This window comes from Zootermopsis nevadensis, unplaced genomic scaffold (assembly GCF_977971745.1).
Source record: "Zootermopsis nevadensis isolate Lab colony 2312 unplaced genomic scaffold, Znev_1.0 Znev_ptg000003l, whole genome shotgun sequence".
Lineage (NCBI taxonomy): Eukaryota > Metazoa > Arthropoda > Insecta > Blattodea > Termopsidae > Zootermopsis > Zootermopsis nevadensis.
In genome coordinates this window covers 3450062-3471194 of record NW_028259135.1, presented here as the reverse complement: position 1 = coordinate 3471194, position 21133 = coordinate 3450062, and the positions used below count along the sequence as shown (strand labels likewise).

General features: G+C 38.3%; 1 protein-coding gene across 4 annotated transcripts in view; it reads right to left on the bottom strand.

The window, feature by feature from the left end:
• LOC110840995 (CCN family member 2) overlaps nucleotides 1–21133 on the bottom strand; it is a 230268-nt gene that overhangs the window by 3695 nt on the left and 205440 nt on the right. For all 4 annotated transcript variants that reach the window (XM_087361313.1, XM_087361321.1, XM_087361325.1 and 1 more), the window contains 2 exons: nucleotides 19374–19503; nucleotides 6640–6842 (listed from right to left, as the gene is read on the bottom strand). In XM_087361313.1, coding sequence (XP_087217439.1) covers nucleotides 6640–6842; nucleotides 19374–19503 — 333 coding nt within the window. The remainder of the gene's footprint in view (nucleotides 1–6639; nucleotides 6843–19373; nucleotides 19504–21133) is intronic.

Sequence of the window (21133 nt, the reverse complement as noted above, 5' to 3'; positions counted from 1 at the left end):
CTATTTTTTTGTTGTAGATAATTTTGTTTCACATATAGAACCTGAGGCATATATCGAACACCGCTAAACCATTTTCCAAAGAAAAAAAACACGTGGCTTGTTCTGTTCTGCAAGTTATGTACGAAAAAAAATGTTTCATGATGCATTCATGTTGCCACACAACGCGTGTGCTCCGTAGATACAGGCACAGGCTGATGTGTCTAGGCAAACTGGAACACAGCCTAAGCGATCAGGTAAAATACATCGTTAGTTACAAATAACTCTTGTTTTTATTCAAACTACAGTGACAGTTATTAAGAAGAGTAACTGACTGCAAGCTAACGTGACAGCCGCGTCATCTGGACAGAATTTACACTTGATTAATTAGACGCTCGGGTCTAAGAACGTGAGATCCAATTAATAGTGAGTAGAGAACATTCCAAGACGTAGGAGCGGAATCTGTGACGATTTATTACGAGCATCAGGTGGACGGGACTGGAAATGTGGTCTAGGAAACACGAAGATTGAGTATGAGGTTTGCTGACCACACCTGGTACTCAGGAGTGACCAAACCAGCGTTATTTCCACGTAACAAGTAACTGATGTGTTAAAAAAAGGTACAATTTACTGTTACCGGAATAAGGACTTCAGACGAATCGCCCTGATGACGGAGGCAGTATGACCTCTGAAACGTTGGTTAACATCGACCAGACTACACAGCGCAACAACCTAGAAGACAGAAATCTTCATACTCATCGTCCTGATGATGGAGGCAGTATGACCTCTGAAACGTTGGTTAACATCGACCAGACTACACGGCGCAATAACCCAGAAGACACCAATATTCAGACTCACCGCTGTAAAAACCTCAGATCCTACATGAGTAAGCCTATTACGCTTGTGACACGTAGCGACAGGAAGCGTTCGTGTTAGCCGTATTAGTACAGCTAACATTAAAAGACTTGTCTTTAGTGGATCAGTGCCACTCCACACATTGCGACACAGCAGACAGGCGTTGATAGCCATTGCACAATCGTGCCAAACGTAAGCCTCAACTAGCTACTTCAGAATACGACCGTATGACAGTTCTGTAAATTCTGTGATAATCAATAACATTCCATAGCATTTACTGATCAGCCAAGCAACCATCAAGTTTTAAAGGAAGAACCTGTATAGTATTCATACAATATCACGCAATAATTATTCTTCAGACGCATTTCTAATTTAAATATTTAAACGATTTTAAAATATGATGCACTGGGATTGAAGAAGTATGTTAAGATATGTTTACTTCGATGATTTTTTTTCTAGAAAACTAAGTTCAGTTCTCTCTTATGTTTCTTAAAAACCTTTAACATGCAAAAACTCCTTTGAAAGTACTTCCCTTTCATGTTTAAAGTTAGCAGAATCTTTCACAACTGTGCGACTATATTTTCATAATAACATTTTATCAAAGTCAATGATTCGGGTCAACCAACCCACCGACACTTCACCATAGAATGTTAACACAGTGAGACTTAAATTCGTAAGACAGAGTTCAATTTGTTTTCCACTTTTCTTGTTTTCCGGGAGAAAGTTTAAGTACCAACTATATTAGAATTCAAACATGACAGAGGTTGGCTTTATTTGCGCATTAGTAAGAACAAAACGTTTTCAGAGTGGAACCAACTACAGTTTGTCTAGTAAATCATATTTCGCTTTAGTGACTTGTACAGTCTTCTTGCAAATAAAATAAACATAACCCAAGAGTCAGTTTTACATATACAACATACGAGGCTCGTCCACAAAGTAAGTTTCCCTGGGGCCGTTTACAGAAACAAAACACGATTTCATGGAAATATTATTGCAACAGATACAGCAAGTGTCCAGCTATTTTTCAACATATTCGCCACCGGAATTGAGACATTGGTCATACCGTGGGACCAACTTTTGAATACCTGTGTCGTAGAAGTCTGCCGCCTGGGATTGGAACCACTGTGTGACAACCATCTCCGCCTCTCTGTCATTCTCAAAACGCTGACGCTGACCGGACAGGAATTTCTTGAGGTGTAGGAAAAGATGGAAATCACTGGGAGCGAGGTCCGGGCTGTAGGGTGAATGATTAAACACCTCCCAGCTGAACTCCTGCAGGAGACTTGCTGTCCGTCGAGCCGTGTGCGGCCTAGCGTTATCACTGACCGCACTTCACAGTCGGCGGGAGCTGGAATAAGAACCTCCATCTTCAACAGCTGCAACGATGCTACTGTGAGAACGCGGGAGGTGCAGTTAGTGCATGCGCCATGCTACGTCATTGCTCTATCATGTACGCACAGTCGCTTCGCGCAATATAAGGTTTGCTAGCTGTGGGACGAGTGGGAAACTTACTTTGAGGACGCGCCTCGTATATAAGACTAAACATTGTTTATTTTACGGAGATTAATTAACTGAAGCATGGTGGGTCACTGAACGTTACTGCTAAGTCTTAAGAATGCATTTCTGAGCGTGTAGTAGCTTTCACTTTTTTCACTAACTATTCCTACACAACTCGTTTTTCTAATAGACCATATAATAAAACAAAAAGATTTGGGGACGAATATCGTATTTTATAGTAGATAACTTAAGTAGCATATAAAGAGTTCAAATTAAACAACCGATCGTGCTGTAATGAAGTGGGTTATATGTAATCGTTTTTTAAAGTCTACCGACTGAAACTTTGAAACATTTAATTTTCGAATTCAATGGTATACTAGTACAGATCAACAGACAGACAATCTGTGGAAACCCTAAGCTTCTGTCTACACGATTTCAGTGTTATTAGATATAGGTATATGAATTAGCAATACGGTCATTTTACAGCGATTGGACGGGAACTAATTTGGAAATTGACCTCGCAATGGCCATATCATTACACGTGGTAATCGATTTGACGTGTCATTTAGATAATTAATATTGACAAAACAATCAGCAAGACACGTCTTGTGGAACGGTGACTGCCATTAGTTCAAACGTGGGGGTCGTATGCTACCAGTGAGTTACAAATTTTTTTGAAATTTACTAAACCGCAACATTAAATTCTACTTAATACGGGCGTAAAACTACGTGGTGGATACTTAAAGATAACTGAGAATATTAAGAAAACTACATAATGAGAAGCTTTATAATTTAATACTCCTAAACAAATTTTATGATAACAAAATCAAGAATAAAGGGATTGGCATGGTATGTAGCACGCATGTTAAAATTAAAATATTTATAAAAAATTTGGCTGGAAAACTCATAATGCAGAGCGATATTAAAATTCGTCTTAAATAAAAAGGGTGTGACGATTTGGGTTGAACTGAAGTGAAACAAAATATAGAGCAGTCACGTGGTTTTATGGACAAGTTAACAAAAGTTATGACGATGTAGTGAAGTCCGCGGTAGTCTGAAATGTTGACAGAAATCTTCTGGGTTGTTGCGCCGTGTAATGTGGTAGAAGTTTACTAACGTTTCAGAGATCATCACCCTGATGACGGAGGCAGTATGACCTCTGAAACGTTGGTTGACATCGACCAGACTGCACAGCGCAACAACCCAGAAGACAGAAATATTCATACTCATCGCCCTGATGATGGAGGCAGTATGACCTCCGAAACGTCGGTTAACATCGACCAGACTACACAGCGCAACAACCCAGAAGACAGAAATCTTCCGACTCATCGCCCTGATGACGGAGGCAGTATGACCTCTGAAACGTCGGTTAACATCGACCAGACTACACAGCGCAACAACCCAGAAGACAGAAATCTTCCGACTCATCGCCCTGATGACGGAGGCAGTATGACCTCTGAAACGTCGGTTAACATCGACCAGACTACACAGCGCAACAACCCAGAAGACAGAAATCTTCCGACTCATCGCCCTGATGACGGAGGCAGTATGACCTCTGAAACGTCGGTTAACATCGACCAGACTACACAGCGCAACAACCCAGAAGACAGAAATCTTCCGACTCATCGCCCTGATGATGGAGGCAGTATGACCTCTGAAACGTTGGTGAAAATCAACCAGACTACAAGGCGCAATAACCCATAAGACAGAAATCTATAAAATACAAGTTTATATCTTCTCACTTTATCAAAATCGGCCACGAACGTTAGGCACTACTATTTGCCAACAAAGAAACTTATACGTAATCGTCAGTGTTACATGAAAAACATAAAACGAATTAAAGCAAATGTGCATTAAACATTTTTACCAATCAATTTAAATCGTCACAGGTATACGACACCTCGCGCACATTTTCATACCGACAGCAAAACAGAGCAAATATTGACTATGTGTTTTTCTTGTCATTTAATTCGATTCTACAATCGATACCCTATTCTCTATGGCATGTCCGTGGATAATACGAGTTTTTACGCTGACCTGAATCCATAACGGAAAAAGTATAATTTCTATCCTCCAGTAGTTCAAATCCTACATTTTATCAATCACGTTTAAACAGTCTACAGACGAGAGTGATAACGAAACTATTGTATGTATACATAGACAAAATAAAAAGACAACTAAGCTGTAAGTTTGTTATAAATATAATTAATTACTTTCATCGGTTCTCTGAATCATATTTACAGATCGGATTAAGACAGCGGTAACAAGTCAGGCTCGTGTTGTAGAGGCACTTGCTTCGAACCAGGACTTAAAACTGGATATTTTGTGAAGTTTTGTTCATCCCAAAAATTTTTTAGGGACAACACAGGTCATTTTATGCCATTCCAATGTATTTTCACCGTTAATACTACAACATGTAATTCGGGACAGCATTCATAGTACTCACACATTTAACTAATGTCTCACCAACCGACTTACTCGCCCAAGGTTAAGTTTATTTTGCAACAAAATACGATCAGTGAAACCTACACCTGTTAAATGTGTTTCGTGTGGCATTTGCAAAGTAACTATATATATAGCATTTCATTCGTAGGCAACACACACGTAATGGAAACGTACGTAGAAATGTCAGATCTTATCGGAATGTTAATGGTCTTTTGGGAAGGTTGCATGGCTTTAATGCAATAAGCTACTGAAACCATTTGTCTTCACTTGTTTCGTTTGACAGCTCAGGTTTTTGCATAGCAGTTCTAAGTACAGTACAAGAAAAAATTCACATAAATTTAAAGCGTATACTTCTAAAATTTCTAGTCAATTCCGCATATTTCATTTATCTGGTTACCAGGCAACCATAACCGATTTTATAATGAATAAATTGATGTACGTTCATCCCTCTTCCGGTCATTAACAAAAGTTAATGCATAAAGCGATCACAATGAGACGCCACTGCTGCAAATAATAAATGATTTGGGGTTTATGTCACAACTTTTCGCATTTTCCGTAAATTAATTTTTGGTCAGCTTAAATAAAGAACTTATGAAACTATCAATTAAATAAGCGAGTTCATTATTTCTAGGTAAAGTACTTTTTAAGAAAGCCCTGAATATATAAAGTGTGTCTTATTTAGCTTTACACACAATTACACTGACTCGAATTTAACACCAATTGATTGAATATAATCGATAAGTGTGTGATAATAACTTATTAATGTAAATTAATTCGCTTAGACATAATAAATTCATCGTGTTCAGCAAGACAGCTTCCCGTCCTTTCTCATCGTCTGTATAAATGTAACGACAGCCTACAGAATTTTGATTACTACACCCGCCTTACAAATGTGCAGGAGAAGTTGCCGCATTGGCACGGCGACTCCATAAGAAATGAAGGCGGGTCACACGTATTAAATGACGAAAGCCACGTGTCCTTCTCTGTGATAGAAGTTAGTATAATAATTTGAACAAACCAGAAAAGTGGATTCTAAAGGATTCTGACGATGGTGGATTACAATTAAAACTAATTTTAAGAAAAGGGGAAATTGATTTATCAAGGTAGTACTCGACATATACAAGTGGTTATTTTCTCACATTATTCGCCAAAAAAATAACCTCTGTAGCTGTGTGAACATCTTTAAAAATACCAGGAACCAATCTATTTTTTTAATTTGTTCCACGTCAACGATTTCGAAAGCCTCTCAAACCTCACTGATACGTTTATACTGTATTCGGGAGATTCCTGACATTAGATTTTGGCTGATTACAATCCTGACTCGTAGTTTCGCCATGTTTCCTTAGTTCTACAGGAAATGTCACACTTTGATAAGTGTAGAAGTGCTTTCTTTTTTAAACAAGCAGGCCTAGATATTCTAGAACAGAGGTTGTAAAATAAATATAATAAATTGCCTTGATCTCACAAATAAAAAAACTTGTTGCCATAATCACGAAAAAACATTATAATATCATAAGATAGTGTAGTTGCGTCATATTGTGATTTATTAAATTAAAATTAAATTATTTGATTATTCCGTCAAATCACAATGTATTTAAAATATTAATTATTTTATTTTAAATACATTGTGACTTGACGGAATAACCAAATAATTTAATTTTAATTATAATATCACTTAAATTTAAATAATATCTAATATGAAATTTTCAAAACACGACAAAACATTATTTAAAAATTTAGCCATACATAACCACAAACATGGTACAAAACCTAGTAGGGTGTTACATATCTTTGTTACTAACATACTGTGTACTGCTCACGAAAATGCACACATATTTACTGCTTGAAGTAATAAAAGAGACTTACCCGGACGTGGTGGTGTCTGGCGTGGCCGCGTGGCACCACCAGTATCTCGTCTTCGCACGCCCGCAGCTGGCACAGGCGACTTTCGTTGGTGGGCCGGCACTGAGGGTTCAGGTTTGAAACCCGGTGGGACAGACCAACGCCACAAGGACTCGAACACGCTGACCATTGCGAATATTCCTGTCTGCAGTCCGGTGGGTGTTGAGCTGAAAACAGCGACAGAGGGTCACCTCGCAGCGCCTATAGCACGCAACTCCATTCTAAATTTGTTATAAATTGTGTTGTAAATGCGTCATAGCTCAGAGCGGCTGGACGCTGGCTTCTTGTCGTGAAGACATGGGTTCAAGTGAGTTTCATGGTGGACAAAGTGGCGTTGAAGCAAGGAAGAATTTGGTCTTAATTTGGGCCGGGGTGTCTTCTGATGTTTGTTTGAAAGTGGTGTAATTAAAACAGTTGGTCTCGATAGCTTATTTTTTTTAGGTGACATTTCAGGTTCTCACGGTGGCCAGTATGAAGATGAATTGTCGTTTGGAACTTTGCGACGTGTAATCTGGTAGAAATATGCCGACGTTTCAGTGGTGACCGCTGCCTTAAGGCGATCACAGGTACCTCTGAAACGTCAGTTAACTAGCAGAATACACGGCGCAATATCCCATCAATATTGTTTTATCTGAATGTTGGAATGTTCCCGTTAATAAACTTGTCTTATTTCGTTGTTGTCTTTATAAGTAACGAACACTTGTTGCATCTAGGAGATTTGTTACCATTTCAAATCCAATAGCCCAATCAAAGTTTATAATTGACAAAAAAATTGATTTTGAAACAACATTTAAAATTATGAAGATAAAAATATAGGAAAGTAATTTTACTTGTTACTTTGTGTGGACGTGAAACTTTTTCGTTACGTTAAGGCTTATGAGAGCAGGTTCATGAGGACATACGGACTGAAGACAAAGAAGGATCAACAGGCACTGAAAATAAAAATAAAGTATTCTACTCTGAGTAAGCACCACCTCAGAGTGAGATACAGGTAAACGATCAATTCTGTGCTCAGGGCGATATCTTTTCCCCAGGGAAAAGACAATATAGGAGAAACACGGGCTTGGGTAATTATGCATCAAGTTCCCTATAGTATAAAATTACTCACCTGTAACCTGTACAACGTCACTACAACGTGGATAACACAGGAAAGTTGGTGCCTTATGTTTTTCATAGAGCTAATTGTTTTTGTTCGTGTACCGTTCATAATCTGCAGTATTTTCAACATGATGGGCAAGTAATATCTCCAAGAGAATTTACTAATTAACTAAGTTCATGGAACAGAGTTCTTCAAAAGCCACCAGTAGTCCAATAAATCAATAAATTCCCCGCCTTTTATAAAACTGAGAAGTCCCTACCGTGTTCAAAAGTGCCCAAGACTAGTCCCTACATTTGCCAGATGAAACCAATCCATAACCTTATCTCTCATTTCTCTGAGACACATTTTAATATTGCCATCTCATGTACGTCTAGATCTTCTATGTAGTTTATGTTCAGATTTTCCAAACAAAATTCGTTATTCATTTCTAATTATTCTGATGTTTGCCAATCAATTGACTTATTTTAAAATATTTTCTCTTCAATATATCAACACGCATCAAATTTTGTAATGTACGCCCACAGTAAAGGAGAAAGTCAAACGAATAAGAACTTCGTCTCAGGACAAATGAATCGGAGAGATATCGGTGGTATATACCTCTTAGAAAACATGCAAAGAAAAACGTTGTAGGATAATACTGAAATAGATCTTAAGGGACAAGATTTTGGAAATGCGATTTGGATGAAAATATTTCCAGAAAGAGTAAGAAAATAAACGTTTATGTCTGAGCTGTTAGTGTCACGTTGCATGCTAGAACGTGGCTTAGGTTTGCTAATAATAAGAATTCCTTCTCAAAATACCAATTTCATGGGTTCAAACAGACGGACAACTTGGCAGACAGAAGCAATCTTAGAACTGCAATGAAGGCAGCTAGTGACTGTTCTTGAAAGGAGGTCAATTAAAGCAGCCACGCTGAATATTGAACTGGGACAGAGCCACTCGGAGTGGGGAGCGGCCAGTCGGGCAGAGCGCTGTTAACCAAGAGAAGGCGGTTCGAGGAAGCCGTCACACATACAGTCCAAAGCCGCCTGACAACCGGAACGGCCAGAGATTCACGACAGGGTGGACAGAAAACTGACTTCTCTCGTTTGTTGGATTTCAGGGGGTTGCTGGCAGATACCAACGTTCGGGAAAAAAAAATCTCCACGTGAGATTTAATGTTCTCACGGCGGGGGAGTTTAAGACGATTATCTCCTGAATAAAAATTTTCTTGGATATTATCCATCGTCTAGTAAATATAAAACGTAAACGACGTTTCGTCCGGAGATAGGGATTAGCTCTATCTAGTGGGCCCAACTGTGTAGGAACCTGAAGACGGAGATAGAGTCCCATCTCCGAAACGTCGTTTTACGTTTTATATTTACTAGACGATGGATAATATCCAAAAAAAAAAATTATTCAATTGACTCTTCACCATCGTCAAAGAAGTTTTAGATTTAATTATCTCCTGGATTATTTCACCTGTAGTCTGATAGAAGATTACTGACTTTTAAGACGTGATTGCTGCCTCCATCTTCGGGGATGAATATGGTTGGAGACAGTATGTTTCTCCGAAAGGTTGGTATCTTACCTACAAGTCCACACGGCGTCATATCCGTGATCGACATGTTCACCCCATTCATAATTTACAATATGACATATCCTGTTCATATATGGTGACACTTTGTAATGAAAAGGGAAATCCATTGTATTAACATAAAGTAAAAATGAAACCAAAGAAACAACCAACCAAATAAATCACTGACTAAGTTATCAACTAAGTGTTTAAGTGATTAATTCAACCTGTAACTAAGAGATTGGATAAATCGTTCGTCATTCCCTGACGGTAATATCGCTACCCGGACGTGGTCAGACACAAGCGACCGCCGTTTTAATCTGGAGCCCGTCGGGACTGGAAATGATGACAAACATAAAATATCCTTCGTTGTCGTGAAATAAACTCTTTAAGATAGTGTAGTTGCGTCATATTGTGACTTATTAAATTAAAATTAAATTATTTGGTTATTCCGTCAAATCACAATGTATTTAAAATAAGATAATTAAAATAATTAAAATATCATTCTGTGTTCCATATCGAATAATCGATTTACAATTGGAACAGTTACAACATGTTTCGGTTTTATTAAACCATCATCAGGTGTAAAATTATATTAAATTTAAAACTCTGATAACCTATTGAGATTTCTAAAGTCTTGTAAAGTGAAACAAATGGGATATCATTTCTTGAGATAGCAGACGCTAGAAGACTTAAAACCCTTCGGTGCTAAATGCGATGGACAAGCATTTGTTTCGTTTCACTGCAAAGCAGGCGAACACATGCGTTACAGGCAAAATGTTTCCTGTGCTAGAGGCTCATGAATTGTAGAGTTTGTTTAGTCCTTTGTTCCTGGTGACAGAAAGTCGTCTCCAAGTTCAGTCTAGAACTCGCCATACATTTTTCTAATTGTGAGAAGTTAGAGGTCAGCATTCTCGAAGTTCGGCTTATTGCGAACTCTACGGAGCTGTGAGCACACTAAATCTTCAGGGGAAGACGTGTACTTGTCCCGAACAGCGTAAGAGGACGCATATAGCGTTAAGATTAAATTCTGAGGTGCCGATGGAAGTTGTTTTGATATTCCTCACCTGTTTCGATTAACCCATGACCGACTAGAACGTATAGGATAAAGCGACCACAATGCAAACTTCTAAATTTTGGAAAAGTAGTGGTAAGATTTCAGAAATGATATTCATTAGCGCACAGACGCGATATCGATCAGATTCGTGTCGATTCCATTTTATTTTAAACCGAATATACTATTACTTGCCACTTTGAATAGCCGTATCTTATTAGACTTACCCAACTCCATGGAGGAGAAAGATAGTCCTTGAGAACCTAACAGTCTGCCAGCAGGCCAGCCGAGGCTGTCCCTAAAATGACGGTCAAGTCGGCGCAACGAGTGTTCTGACCACTCGGCTACTCTGACAGAGGTTTCCGTGCTTTTCCTCAGTTGTAAGGCAAATTCCTAGGTATAGATCAAACGGGGCACGGCCCGCCTTCCTTAATCAAGATCTTCAGATGAAGTGATCCCCCCCCCTCCCCAAGTCTCACAAGATATCTGCAAAGCGATCTCCGCCACTTCTGGGTTAAAATCCCAGAGAGTCATCCAACCAAAATAATTCTCTCAAAAGACGAGTTTCCTCATGGGATAATCTCCCACCAGTATCAACAGCCTCTAGTGTGAATATTTAAGGCTTTTCGCCACGACAAAACCCCTTTTAGTTGTCAGGCTCTGGTTACCATTTCCAGCAATGCGTTTCGTAAGCAGGAATGGTGTCGCCTAGCAAGGGACGATGTCTTACGCTTAAGCAGGACTCTGCCCTTAGTTAGCTTTTTGGGTGGTTCTTTGGTTGGCGTGAAGTAAACTCAGTTTGTATCTCTGCGCCATTCGCCTACGTTCTTGTCGGTCACTTTAGATACTCTACAGGATTCCCTTGTGACCTGCAGCACGCTGAACAGAAGTGGCAAGTTTCTCGAGAGATAAGAAGCCCGCCAGCCCACTCCTCCTTCCTTCTTCAACCCCTATATATATATTGCACCATTATACATATACGTTTATGACACAGGCCATAGATTATATGTTCCCATTATTTAATTCAAGAGACAAAGACGGTGCTATCTGTCTGTGATGTGTGGTATATGAATGCTGCGGAACTTGAAGCTAAATTTGCTAAAGTGCTGGGTGGGACGGGCCATGATCTTGTGGGAGTACGAAGTAGGGGCTCCTAGACGTTTCAGAGAACGATAATTCATTGCAGCAAAACACCAAGTAACTGCTCCTGAACTATACCATCTGTTTGTCTTAAGAAAGAGACGCGTTCCTTCAAAGTCGTTCATTAAGATGAAATGAATTCCCCATTATGATAAAGACAATAATTAGAGGCGGTGAGGCAAACTTGGTTTCCCACATTAAGATCAGAACACAGACTGAGGATGACAACACGACGCTGAGGAGAATATTAAGACCGAAGACAGAAGAAGTGGTTGGAAAAATTTTATGAGGAGTTTTATTGTACTCCTCACTACAAAATGTTATTAGGACCATCGAACGAAGGACAAACATTGACATGTATCACGCAAATGAGTGGTGAGAAATGCATACAAAATTTTAGAACGAAAGACCTAATGGAAAGAGACCACAAGACGTAAATAAAAAAAAGATATTATTAAAACGAATAGTCAATAAATATGGTATAGAATTGATTTATGTGATTCAGAACAGGCACGGTGTCGGGCTATTTGAACACGGTAATGAACTTTCCGATTCAATAAATGACGAGGAATTTATCGAGTAGCTGAATGACGCTACTCAAGAGTAGAACTGAAAAACGTAATTGTGAGATATGACGTTTTAACGCCATGTAGACCGGTCGGTAGACGCTCACGTTTCTCTAAAACCATTTTATCTAACAACGAGTCTACAACCAGAGTAACAGCATCATAAAAAACAGTGTATTTAATAATAGTTTCAGATTAATATACATTTTGACACTGTCCGGAGTCTCATAGAGCGACATGGTAAATCTTGTAATTAATTACTGATGTTTCCATTACGGTCCGGTTTGTGCAAGTTAGGTTAGCCTGTGTAATGATGCAAACTTTGTTTACACAGCTACACGATCCGCGCAAATAAAGTTTGATGTCCATCCGCTCTGTAGTTTGTCAGGTCACAGTAATTATTACTGATAAATATAATCAAGCCAATTTAATTAGAAAATTTAATTTGTACTGCTCGAAATTTTGACGTACGTGCAGATTCTCGACATCATAAGTTAAAACACAGTGGCGGAAAAATATTTAAAGTTAAACACGACAGTGGAAGGAAATGACCTTGGGATTATTTCATGAACTATAACATGGCATTCCGATTGTGTAACTTCGAATTACATTGTTTTCTTTAACCGTCAATACAATTAATCGTCAGCTGATACAAATTTATTATATTCAAGGTTTACATATATTTTATATATTTTAAATTTATTATAATTTATTGGCTGCATGTTTTTATATTATAGTATCATATCTTAGCTTAGCTTTATTACAAAACTAACAAGGTGCGAACAGTAGTCGTCTTCAGGGCTGAAGATGGAAACATTGTTTCGCCGAAACGTCTGTATCTACCTATAAGTTTACACGGAGTCACAACTCAAAAGACCAACAGCTTAGAACGAAACCTAAGCCTGTGATTCAATTGCGATCAAATGAAAGCAAACTGTAAATTTTCTAATTCATATTATTTATCCAAGAGAGCTGGAGTTTTTGGTTCATAAATTGGGTTCGTTGTCTAGTGACCCAGGGTTTCAGGGGCAAGATCTGTGAAGAAAACCAGCTTAAAATTTCCCTGTGCATTACCCAACAAATCGACAACAAATGCCACGAGCAGTCAATTTAAAATCTTTACGTGCTCAACATTTCTCCATAAAATCCATTCATAAGTGTCAATTTTACAGATCCTTGGAACCTTCTGATTTTCCTACAAAGTGACAACATTAATCTTCCTTGACCGATATCATACAAAGCCTCCTACTTGCAGTGCGGAGAACGTAATCACGGTCATTCCACGCGCTCTTAATTCCTGGCTAGCCATTATCTCCACAGTAATTAAGGCAGACTTCAGCTGCGGCTGCGACAACAAGCAGGAGCGGCAAGCAGCGGAACTACTCCAAGTAATTACGGCAACTCCCAGAATAATTAACAACTTCAGAGACTGCCGCCAGGTTCCGCCACTGCTGCCTGCCTGTAGCTTATCTATGTTTTTTAGTGGCACTGGACCAACCCTTGCAGCAGCCAAGTGGTTAACACTTTATTACACGAGACGTTTCAGCCGAAACTAGATGGCTAACAAGGCTTGGCTGTCTGAAACTAGCTAACGATACATTTTATCTGATCGGATCTGCTGTGTTCCAGTGTCTGGAATACCAATGAACCACGAATGTAAGACAGAAGACTTTATATGTTTCGTTTTTCGAAGCTTTGGTAAAACGACTAATGCTGTTAAGACAAACCCTGATTAAATGTAAGATCTCGTATTCTTATAACGAGAGTATGAAGATAGACAACGTAATATGGTAGACAGTGATAGACGTTTCAGCCTCTGTTAACGTCGCAACATCTCAGAAGACAGCAATGTTCGTAAAAAGGTAAAATAATAATTCTTTATTAAGATGGCTGTCTTCTGGGTTGAAGACAGCCATCTTAATACATAATTATTATTTTCAGAATCACCGCCGTGAAAACCTCAAATGATTTTTTATATTTTTTAGTGTTCTGTCTGACGACAGGTCCATATGAACAGGATCCTTCCATCCTTTTCTCGGACTGGGACCTGTTCATATACGTTCTTGGCAGATGATCCAGAAGTGGTTTGCCATTGCCTTCTTCTGTGTGTGAATGGAGTAATTGTTGGGATGCCCGGAGGAAAACTCCGTGTTGCCTAGACCACGGCCTTGCCCAACACAAGTTATAAATTCGAACCCGAGACCCCAGGCTTACAAGGCCAGCGTTCTAACCGCTAGACCACCTCATCTTATTATTATTTAGTGTTCTGTGTGACGACAGGTCCATATGAACAGGATCCTTCCATCCTTTTCTCTTCTCGGACTGGGACCTGTTCATATACGTTCTTGGCAGATAATCCAGAAGTGGTTTGCCATTGCCTTCTTCTGTGTGTGAATGGAGTAATTGTTGGGATGCCACGGAGGAAAACTCCGTGTTGCCTAGACCACGGCCTTGCCCAACTATTATATCAGTCAGATACCTAGTCACATCAGTGAGAAGTTAATAGGGTGAATATTATGGGATTAAAACAAACTACTAATAAAAATGATAAAATTCCTTTGCCGCATGTATCCCTATAAAATTCAATTGTACCTAACAATTTCTCACCCTGTTCAACGCAAAGAAAAAGAGAATTGTGTAGTTCGCCGACTTTATTTCCAGACGATAGAGTTTTCTTTTTCCAGAAGTTGGAAATCTCAAGACATAAAAAAAAGTCACCTTGCTGGAAGAGATCCAGCCCCGATAATGATGTGCCTGGGAGGCCAACTACAGACTTTTATCAGCTGAAGATAGGTTTAACCTTACGTTCTCGCGGCTAGAGTTTAATGTAACCTGTAACTATGCTATTTGAGACGTCAGAAAAGCTTAATCGAACCGGTTTATCGCCCAAAATAAAAGTTATACACTGTCATAGTTGTTTACTGGTATTTCGAACGAGTATTAACCTTTTGAAGATATCCGTCTTCTGGGTTATTGCGCTGTGTAGTCTGGTCGATGCTAACCAACGTTTCAGAGGTCATTCCCTGATGACGGAGGCAGTATGACCTCTGAAACGTTGGTTAACATCGACCTGACTACACAGCGCAATAACCCAGAAGACGGAAATCTTCATACTCATCGCCCTGATGATGGAGGCAGTATGACCTCTGAAACGTTGGTTAACATTGACCAGACTACACAGCGCAACAACCCAGAAGACAGAAATCTTCATACTCATCGCCCTGATGACGGAGGCAGTATGACCTCTGAAACGTTGGTTAACATCGACCAGACTACACAGCGCAACAACCCAGAAGACGGAAATCTTCATACTCACCGCTGTGAGAACCTCAAGTCTTACATGTTAACCTTTTCCTCGAAACCTGATTGGTCTACTCGACACAGCCATAGAAAATTTACGATAAACTTAAGTCAAATTGAAAACAACTGGCTTTAGCGGATGAAAACATTAATCGGTTGCCTGCCAAGTCTCCGAAACTGTTTTAATTTCTTCTTCTCAAGTGTTTTAATGAAGCCCGTCACGGCTTGTACAACCCAGAGGACAGAAATCTTCATACTCATCGCTGTTACTCAAATGAAGGGGGGAGGGGGTCACGCTGGGCTGGGAATGTAGCTCGAGAAGGGAAGTAACTCACATTTTACATTGCAAGTCGACTACATTGAGGACAAGGAACAAGATGATTAATATAAAACAGATCTTTATTAAATATGTTTCGTAACTTGAAATGAATTAAATTTGACTACTCCTTTCAGCTATGTATAACCTTCGACTTGTAATATGTTTAAAAACAGGATCAGTACCAAGCGCTGATGTTAGTGTCTGTCTAATGAATAAAACTGCTAATTCCGTTCCTCCGCCGCATTAACATTTGGGACACAAAAGAGACAATTTTTAATTTAATTCATACTTATGAGATATTTTAGTTGTATAAATTATCTTATGGATGGGGGGCGGATTCAGTACGTCCAAGGAGAAGGCTCCAAAATCCCCAAGTAAATTCGTATAAAGATCTTGGCTCTTACGTAAACTACTTACCCCCAACGGTCAATAATTCGATATTTCCATCACAGAGTAAATTTATTGGGTTCATTTAACATGAACTTAATACAGACCCTCTGCCAAACAGGATGATGTAATACAGTGAGGAAAGGAAGACGTTTCCATATAGTAAATTTTAAAATTACACAGAAGACAGCATAATTAAGAGAAAGGTTCTTTAATTACTTAAAGAATTCGTTTCAATGTATGATTTGAGGTCTTCTCGGTTGTTTCAACATGAAAATATGAAAAATAAATGCTAAGGACGTCGGAATGACTCGGTGATTCCTGATTTGGTACTACTTTCGCGACATGATCAGTCGTCATTGAGCGTTTGGCAATTCTGCTACGAATTTTGGAGGCCGCGGTTTCGAATCTCGGTCAAGACAGCACATGGCTCATTTCCTAGCGACCTAAACGAATAATTTATTTCTTTAAAAAAACCGCAATTCCATCCATATATGTATATACATATATTTAGTTATATTTTCCATTTCATCACTGAAATTATCCTGCCTTAAGACTCGACACAAGTTACATAGACAAAGAAGCGTCATTTAAAAATGTGTGAAACTTAACTATCTGTAGGATTTGAGGTTTTCACGGCGGGAAATACAAAGATGGCTGTCTTCTGGGTTGACATCTTCAAAATGGTAGGAAGTCAGGCTAGAGAAATGTTATTTTCTGTAGAAAGTTATTTCGTGTCTTGACATTTTCATTCAGAACAATCATGGAGCACGGAGAGAGAGAAGAAAACACGGAACTTTGAAAAGAACAGCTGAGTACTTGAATTTTCCTGCCTCGTCTCCGGAACCAATGGACAATTCTAGGAACAATAGACGGTTATTAGTCAAAATGAATTCTCATCTCGTGAATAGAATTCGCTGCTTTGAAGTAGGGGAATTTGTACGTGGCTAGACAACAGAAAACATTGCAGAAAGACTGACGTAAACGGAATCTCGTTTTCAGAATTACATAATTGTCTATTTGCTACAATTTTAGGCATCCGAGTTATTTCAGAATTCTGTATATGACTCGTTAACAGAATGCAATATGCATAATTTATATAAGGGAAATATATACCCAATATAAAACGATGTCATTTAAATGTTGGTTTCAATCACAATGCATTTTTTAAAATTGAAATTCAGTAACTGTCAAAAAACGATGGAAGGGCTAATTCTAAAGTGTATCTAAACTTGAGAACAGTCGAATAGGATAACCTTTAACGCAGATTATGATGAAGGGTTATGTGCACACAACCACGAAAAAAAAAGACTAGCACACATTCTTGCAAACTGCTGCTAAAATTGTTTACTGGTAAACCTACATAACCAACATTTTATTCATTTCCTCCACAAAATATATAATAAAACTACCAAAACATTTTACCATGAACTTTGATATGCGGCTCTGCTCTAAAGCGTATCGAAAGAATTTACTTTTGTTTTATAACCAATGCAACCCCTTCTTTACACGAAGCCCAACTTCAATTTATGCCATTTCATAAATGGAATTATAAATCTTACAGCCCGCATGGTGTGAAACATGAACATAATGCAATTCTCGAAAATTAAATTGAAATCATTTTCAGATGTGATGAAAATTTAAGGAAAATTTCGAGACCCACAGGGAAAAGCTTTTTCATTAAAAAAAATACAATGAACTTAGAACCGGTCGAATATTGTCAGGTTTACGGTTTTAGCTTTAAAGAACAAATGACCTTTCATGTATAAAAACAATAACGATCAAGGACTTCATGCACTGAAAGAATAACGCTATATCGCAAAAAAGTTCAAAAACTGCGAGAAATTTAAGTTGTTATTCAGACGAAAAAGAACACTGTTTCACGGTCAGTCATGCAAACCATTATCCCGAATGTCACATGACAGCGTTAGCATGGCAAGAGTCAGAAATTTATGTAGCCTAAAACAAACATGTAATCATAAACAGTATTCTTTTCTTATATTAAACAAGGCTAAAAAATCCATTATAACACACATGAATATATTCAATATTTAACCCTTTAAACTTCAGCAATATCTACACGTACCACCTGATTTAATAATGATTACTTCTACATTTTGCCTATACAGTGAAACTGTACTTTTTATAATTATTTAAGAGCGATTATTTCCAGAAAAATATTAATCCATTGATTTTATACGTAAACGTGTTGTGTTTACTGAATTTTTAAATATTATGTAGACGAGCTTTGCCTTCAAATAATTTCCAAATGTCTTTGGCACTAATCTACAAATCAATCTGCCGCACAGTTATGGGTTTATGTCTCATTTTGTGAACATCAAGGCAAATTACGTATGAAACATCGCAGAGAAAATTAGTGCATATTGAATATATATGTAACACAAGATAGAGTACGCCACACATCGTCAGTCCACTCTTCTTGTAACTTCTGTGACTTTTACAGGACAATGAACATAATAAACGCGAGCCACGTCGGGTATTTACTCCAGTGGTACCAACTTTCTTCAAGAAGTCTTTAACGAGTACAGGAGTCCTCAACTCAAAATGTGAAATATGGTAGCAAAGTTTCGAAGATATTAAATTCACTGGAAACTTCTGACAACAGTAACAAAACGTGAGAAAGAGAATTGCTGTACTTGTCAGATACCTCAGAGATCCTTGTTTATAATTCCCTCTTTAAATGGACTTGTAATGAGAAAGGTAAACATGAGCGTCACTTTCCGAGGCACAGAAAGTAATCTTCTATAAAGTTTAATCGCAAAATATCAGAAACAAACAAACCATTTCCAAAAATGGTTGTAACTGATACACAAACAAAACTTTTTTACTCAGTTTATATGAATGTACCTCTAAACCTGACCTCTTTCACGTCACAACACACACACAACATCAAAATAAGCCGGCCGTTAGGTTTTAAACACAACAACACGTCGTCTTCATATTCAAAATATCCGTTTTCGATGTTTTGTTAGACGTCAAGGAACGGGAATTATATTTCATGAAAATCCAAATCATATACAAAACATGTAAAATTATAAACCTAAAACAAAATAAATTTATATCCGAGAAATGGAACAGGCTTACAGAAACTTTTTACGCGTTTACAGACAATACAAGAGAAGACTTCAAAATTTACAATTTTAAGCATACAGGATAAAATTCCTGATGTTAGTTATAAAGTCGGAAGGTAGCTAATAGACGCTAAATTCCTTGACTGGACACGATCCCGGGTCAATTTTAAGAAAGCACTGACTGACCTGCTACGCTGTCACACATCCACTCTCTGCAGCATTGCCCCGGAAGTTCGACCAGCCGCGGGTGTCTGCAGGATCCCTGGGGTGAGATGTATTCCTGGGGACACAGCGAAGAGCACGCATACGTCCCGTTCTGGAAAAACAAAAAACACACGTGTGTAAGCACGGTCAACACTGGTCGCTCTGAACGAGGACTGGTAATACTTGAAACTGAGAGGTCAAATGACGGAGATTCTGAAACAAACAAGGTCATAACTACATTTTCCTTTCTTCCTATTGTTGCAGAATGAGATAGGACGCAGAACAAGCGAATTCATAAAATTACAAACTTCGCAATGCGTAATCTTCAACTGGTGATAAGATCAGGAAAGTTTATTTAAAAATAGAAATTAAAGAATTACGTGAATTGACTGAAGGGACAAATATAGGGCTTTTGCAGTAACGGTTAAAAATCTCGACTAGGAAACTTTTCATTCAGCTAAGGAAGACCACAAAGGCACAAATGATATTCAAACCACTGCTTATAAAATAGAATTCAGTACAAGAATCTGGATTATTTTGAATCACTCATTTCAATTCTGACAAGGTCTGGGCCTGTTGGTATTCAACAGTTGTCTATTCAAATTTCTACAAACGCAAAGCAATTGCGATATAGAATATGACTTGTTGAATTATTGATCAAAACAGAAAATTGATTTATATGTTGGGCCTTATATCAGGATCCCTGCCTCACGTAAAGGCATCCTTGTAGCACAGAGACTGATGGATTAACTGGGCCATTTCGAGAAACGAATGCGAAGAATTTCACTTTATACAAGTTTTTCAGGAGAAACCCGAAACATCTCAAACTTACTAAGGAATATACAAGACTGTCTCTGTTTATTTTATCATAGGGGCATGTTTATACAAAGTCCCTTCCTGAGGAGGTCTAACGAGACTGATGCAAATATATTGCATTTGTATTCGAAATAACCTGCTTCGTATCATGGTTGATTAACAGGCTACTCAACGACGTATGCAAAGCAGTGAATAGTATGTTTTAAAAAACTTATATCTGTCCACCTATGTTAGCTTAAAGAAAGAAAAATTTATTTACAGTACACTATTGCTGGCCTAGCCCACATCTTAAAAAGGGAAATTGAATTAAGATAAACGTACTTTGCTTTTGAAGGTGAATCTGAGTTTAAAAAGACGTTTTAAAATGATTTCGGATCTAATTTTGTGGCTCAAACAGATAACACGTTCTTAAATCAGATTCGTAATTAACATTCCAGGCATTTAAAATGCAGACAAAACAGACCTGAAGTAGTCGGAAACTGTGCTCTGTCTCGGCAACACGTGTTTAAAACCAAGTGCGTGAGAAACTTGTTACAAACCTAAGTCTCACGTATCAAGAATCGCAACACGAATTTTAAATACAATTACGTAGCTCTGAAAATGAAACACCGAAAAATGGCCAGAGACAAACGGTCTTATACTTATGCGATTTTATTAAGTTTAAGAAATTCCCCGATTTATATGAAATCCGAAAGTTCATTACCGAGTTTACAAAAGTCCCCATTGTGCGCTTGATAATCAAATCCACACCCCCAGCCCTTATATCCTTAAGATCCGTTTCATAATGTTCGCTCATCTATGTCTAAGATCTTGTGAATGACTTCTTGCCTTCAGGGTATCCAACAAAATTAATGTATGCATTTATGTACACAGTTACGCTAAACATCTTGGCCCGCCTAAATGTTTGTAATCTTCAAAGAGTCGAT